General features: G+C 40.4%; 1 protein-coding gene across 1 annotated transcript; it reads right to left on the bottom strand.

Moving 5' to 3' along the window:
* Positions 1-471: 471 nt before the first annotated feature.
* LOC107749714 (reticulon-4 receptor-like 2) lies at positions 472-3,375 on the bottom strand. The gene is made up of 3 exons (XM_016564858.1): positions 3,238-3,375; positions 1,783-2,009; positions 472-1,682 (listed from the first exon to the last, which is right to left on the bottom strand). Exons 1-3 carry the CDS (start codon positions 3,293-3,295, stop codon positions 606-608), a joined length of 1,362 nt encoding a protein of 453 aa, XP_016420344.1. The 5' UTR covers positions 3,296-3,375; the 3' UTR covers positions 472-605.
* Positions 3,376-5,624: the final 2,249 nt, after the last annotated feature.

Genomic DNA, 5,624 nt, shown 5'->3' on the forward strand with positions numbered 1-5,624 from the left:
TGTGAAATTTGGACATTTTGTGAAATTTGGACATTGTAGCATAAGTGCCTAAATACTTTTTGGAGCCACTGTATGTGATAGTGTATGGTTTAGTACCCAGCATTCACCAAAAAGACAAATAGATCTACTCTCTAATCTATTGACAGTCTCCTGTTGGAAAAGTATGTCTAGTTTGTGTATGTTCTTATTTACATGATGATGTGACGGTAATTTGATAACTGACGTAAGCTCATTTGTCAGCATGAGACTTTTCCTCTCCATGTTGAAACTTTCCCTGCCATCTTTGGCATTGACCTCTAGTTTAATTTTCCACATCACTGCCTTTTTTCTCTTTGCCCCTCTACGTGTCCTGTGTTCTCTGATTTTAGAGAAGGACGTGACTTGAGGCGGTGTTGCAAAGCCTGCTGGCAGTGCATGCATGCAGTAGCCCTATCACTGTTGTACTGTATGAATTGCACAGTGTGTGTTGTCTTTAATTTGTTGTTGTGTGCCAGTCTTGTCACCCTTTCCTGCATGGCTGCTTCTATGCATTTATTAGCATAAGCCCAATTGCAGGAGAAAGGTAGTGGAGCATAACAGAAGAAGAAGAGGAGGAGAAGGAAAACTCAGCTGAAGAGAAGGTGAAAAGAGAGAGTAAGTGCTGTGAGTGAGAGGAAGGACAGAAGTGAAGGCGAAGAGGAAGATGGGAGAATGGGAGAGTCGTAACCTGGTGGACATTCAAGCTCGAAACAGCGGACTGAGGCTGCATCCTCATTGCCATAGTTTGCCCAGTACTCTTCAGGCTCTAGCTTGGGTAAAGCAGCCTCCTCTACTGTGAGATCGTACTTGGATGATGAAGATGAGGGATGTTTGACAGAGGTGAATGGAAAAGCCTTCAAGGTCTCGCTGCTCTTGTGAAAGTGGCTCTTGGATGATGAGGCCGGTTTGTTCTTGGAGAACCACCAACGGGTCTTGGTGCTGAAGGTGGTGGTTGTAGTGCCAGCCAGGGATCCTGGGTCAGGTAACGGGCAGAGGGCAAAGTCCAGCTCCCGCAGGAACCTCAGGTCCTGGCCTTTACGAGGGGCTGGTGAAGAGCATGTTAGGTCTGAGCTGGAGATCCGAGCTTTGCGGAACCACTCCCATAGCGACCTGGCTTCACAGCCGCAGGTCCAGGGGTTACCATTGAGCCTGAGAAACTGCACCAACGACGTATCCTTCAACACCTGGCCTGGAAGCTCCTGCAGAGAGTTGTTGAAGAGATAGAGGATGGTCAATCTGCCCAGGTCACGGAAGGCTCGCCGATGGACTTGTCGGATGCGGTTGTCATGCAGCAACAGGCGGTCAAGATTCACCAGGCCGCGGAAGGCATTTTCAGACAGGACACGGATACGATTGCCATGCAGGAACAGGTGGGTGAGGTTGACCAGGTCGGAAAAGAGGCCTTCTGGAAGGTGGCTCAGCTGGTTCTCCTGCAGGTAGAGGAATTGCAAGCTGTAGAGCTTGTGGAAGAGGTCAGCGGGCAGCTCGGTCAAGTGGCAGCGGTGCATGTGTAGACTCTGCAAGCGCTCCAGCCCCCTGAACGCACCCCCATCCAGCCTGCGCAGTGATGGATTGTCACTCAAATCTAGTTCCTCTAGTACATGCAGATTACTGAATGCACCTGCTTCGATCCATGTGATGTTGTTGGAGTACAGCCATAGGACCTAAAGATTCAGAATGTAAAGACAAAGGTAAATCTCTGCTTGCTGCAAATCTTTACACAAACAGATTCATCATGATGTTTACTTACAGATATGCTCTCACCTGTGTTTCGAAGCCAAAGGAGTCAGCTCTGAGCTCAGTGATACGGTTGTTCTGCAAGAAAACGCGCTGGGAGTCGTAGGGCACGCCGGCAGGAACAGCAGTGAAGTTCTGAGACTGACAGCTCACAGTCATGGGCATATGGTAGCATACACACAACCTGGGACATGCCTGACCCGGTGCACAGCGGCATGCCAACAACCATATCACCAACCAAAGAGACAAACCACCTGTGGAGTGAGAAAGAGGTAGACTTCACATGATGTTCTTGTTCACATTTGAGAATAAGCTGTTCCACGTCTTCTTAAAGTTCTGGAGTGATGCAGACATAAGGAAACAATTTGTCATTTATCATGGCGGATTAAATACAATATAACAACTGCTATTTGAGATATCATTGCTGGGTTAAGTAATATCCATATTTATTCCGCTTGAAGAAAGCAGTTCTAGGAAAGACTCTCTGTCCAGTCAGAGACACCCTCTGTCCATGGCCATCCAGGACAGAACAGAACAGTGCCTAAGAGTGCATGAAACAAAACGGCCAGATTAATTTCAGGTTTGTGAAACCGAACCCGATTCAATTACTGCAGCTCATGAATATTTAAGAGGGGACCTCACAGGGATCGGTGACTCTACACAATAACATGGCGCTTAAAGACATGCATGGTTTGAATAAATCATGCTGTGTGCATTCATGTTGCCTGCACAAGATTTTCCTATTACCTGACCCATGACCTGGTCACTCCACATCCCTTCCAGGACAAGATCTACTAATCCACTGCACAGGACTAATGTGGAAAATTGTACGGTGTAAATGTAACTGTGTTACCTTTTTGCGTAACTGCATACCCGTTTTTGTTAACAGTAGCTTTGTAAGTTTCTCAATGTTAAGAAATGATTGCTTATTCTATATTTATCCTGGTTACATCAAAGAGGTTAATTAAAAATAGTTTGTCTAGTCGCATTACACTTATGGATTAATCAGAAGTTGCTGTATTGAGGTCAGACCAAACTGGGACTCCAAATGGAAAATGTAAAAATGTAACGCTACAATGTAAACATGTACAAAAATGTGTATATATTATTTATTTTTTATTTATACATATCATGTATTTTTTATGTATTTTGTATGTTGTATATGTTATAAAATATAAATGTATCAGTAAATGTATATCAAACAAAAGTAGAGATAGTTATCACTACTTTTGTTTGTTACGCATTTATTGCTACATATTTATATTTATGTTTGCAGCTTGTAAAATTCAAAATATAACGTTGATTTAATGTTTTGTACGTGTACATCAATACATATCTAATACAAACATATTTAAAAAAAAAATGTTTTAAGTTCAATATAACCAAAAATACATGTAAATAATGTCTATATTACGCTTCAAATTAAATTATGCACAATCATTAAACATTAACTACTAATTACAATAAAAAGGTGGTACTTACTCTTGAAGGTAAGAGTGTTGGAGACGCGAGCGCTCCGCGCAGCCGCACGAGTTTCCATCCCAAAATCCAAACCGAGAGCGAGTTAGCCTGAGCGCGAGCTGCTATCTGCTCTAACGGTCAGCTCTGGTGCTGGAGTCGACTGCGAGTCTGCGACTGAGGAGCGACGCGCATCCCGGGAGCGTTTATAGTCCAGCACCGGCTGCCCACGGACGCGGGAAGCAACGGAATCTCTCATACGTAACGCGCGCGCGGTGCGAGAAGCACGTTGGCGGGGGGAGGAAACCGGACCGTGTGTCTGAGTGAGTGTATTGAGGGGGATGACTAAATAACTTTAACGGTTGTTGTACATAGATGACTGGTCTTTTCTCTAGAGTCATATTAGTAAACAGGCTAGGATACAACAACCTCATTTATGAAATCAGTGTGTAGGCTACAGATAAGGTTAATGGCAGAAAAACTAAATACACTTTTGAGAAGTAAGATTAGATTATAATATAACTCGATTTGGTTATTACAGATAGGCTTATTAACCTATATTATGGAGGTATTTAAAAAAAAAAAAAAATCAGTTTTTTTATTGATTTCAGCATAAATTTTAGATGATATTTGAGTCATTATTCACATGATGGAATTATGTAATTATGAGTTTCTGACTAGTAAAAATTGTTCACATCTTTGTCAGAGTCTTACAAATTATACATTTGATTTTTCTATTTAGTATAGCCTATTGTTTTAGTACAACTGTTGTATGTTGTGTTTTCATTTCACATCTTTTTTGAAACCATGACGCTGGAAGCATCAACTTTTGAGAAAGCTCTTCTCCCACTTGACAGCTGTCATAATATATATATATATATATATTTATATATTTATTTATTTATTGAACGAAAATATATTTGTGAATAAAAGTTGTGACTAAATGTCTGCTTAAACCAGCCTGATTTGCTGTTCTTAGCTGGCTAAGATGCTCTCCCAGTTGGCCAAGGTGGTGTTTAGCTGGGTGACCCATTTTTAATGCACTCATATAGTAGTTATAATATATATAATAGCTGTAGCTTTTCCTATGTAGTATATGACTGGGAGACAAGCTGATTTGTGTTGTGTTGCTGTATGTATACTGCTACCTACACTCTCAGGAAAAAAAGGTACAAAAGCTGTCACTGGGGTGGTACCTTTACAAAAGGTACCCCTTTGTACCTTTTAGGTACTAATATGTACACTTTAGGTACTTATATGTATCTTTAAGGTACCGATATGGACTGTTTAGGTACAAAGGTGTGCCTTTTGAAAAGGTACTGCCCCAGTGACAGCTTCTGTACCTTTTTTTACAATAGGACAATAAAGTAAAGTAAAGTAGCGGAAGGTGAGTACCGAAATGTAACAGCATCATATCAGGTTAAAATGTAATTTTGTTTGAAAAATGAAAATGTTAAGAGTTCTATTAGAGACACACTATCCTTCATATCTATCTTAAAGGGGTCATATGATGCGATTTCACGTTTTCCTTTCTCTTTGGAGTGTTACAAGCTGATTGTGCATAGATAAGATCCCAGAAGTTGCAAAGACTAAAGTCTCAAAACCAAAGAGATATTCTTTATCAAAGTTAAGACTCTGCCACGCCCCCCATTAAATCATGTCAACATATTCTGTTACACCAAATACACAAAATAATGATCTTTAAAAAAGCATCATATGACCCCTTTAAATGCATACACTAGATGGCAGAGTACATAATAGTGTAAGCAGTAAGCACATGCAGCACAGGTAAATCTCACTCCCCTGGCCTCAAGAGGCGTATTAGTGACGGACTGCTGGTTTGAATCCCGCTTGGAGCAGTGCGATTAGGATTAGTCACATGCACAGTACATCAGTTTGGTCCCAATTTAAGAATATTGTGGTCATCAACAATAAAATGACAATATGAGTGTTGCCACAGGAAATAATTGCTAAGTCTGTGGAAACAACTCTGTTCTTGTTGTTGTGAATAACAGTATTTCCTACAAGACACGAATAAAGAAATAGTTTCCAATAAGAAATAAAATATCAGTATAAGATATTTTAATTTCCAATGGGATAAATGCCATGTATAATATTAACCCTGTAAAGCCTGGCATAAAAATATTAGGCCTAGTCAAAAATAAATATACAGTAGCAGACTATTTACTGTATTTGGTCCCACTTTATATTAAGTGGCCTTAACTACTATGTACTTACATTTAATTAATTTAAATTAATCATTTGGTACAATGCACTTATCGTGTACATACATGTTTTTACATTGTACTTATATTTGAAAAATATCTGCATGTAATTAACTTCTGTAATTACATTTATAATTACACTCTTGACCCATCCCTTACACCTTAACCCACCCTTAAACCTACCCA

The sequence above is a fragment of the Sinocyclocheilus rhinocerous genome, unplaced genomic scaffold, assembly GCF_001515625.1.
Source record: "Sinocyclocheilus rhinocerous isolate Xijiao unplaced genomic scaffold, SAMN03320098_v1.1 scaffold2938, whole genome shotgun sequence".
NCBI lineage: Eukaryota > Metazoa > Chordata > Actinopteri > Cypriniformes > Cyprinidae > Sinocyclocheilus > Sinocyclocheilus rhinocerous.

Bases quoted from the DNA above. Each gene is read 5' to 3' on its own strand.
- LOC107749714 (XM_016564858.1), bottom strand. From the start codon at position 3,295: ATGGAAACTCGTGCGGCTGCGCGGAGCGCTCGCGTCTCCAACACTCTT. The intron at 2,010-3,237 runs GTAAGTACCACC...CTCACTCCACAG, and splicing joins CAACACTCTTACCTTCAAGA to GTGGTTTGTCTCTTTGGTTG. The intron at 1,683-1,782 runs GTGAGAGCATAT...CTGAATCTTTAG, and splicing joins CCTTTGGCTTCGAAACACAG to GTCCTATGGCTGTACTCCAA.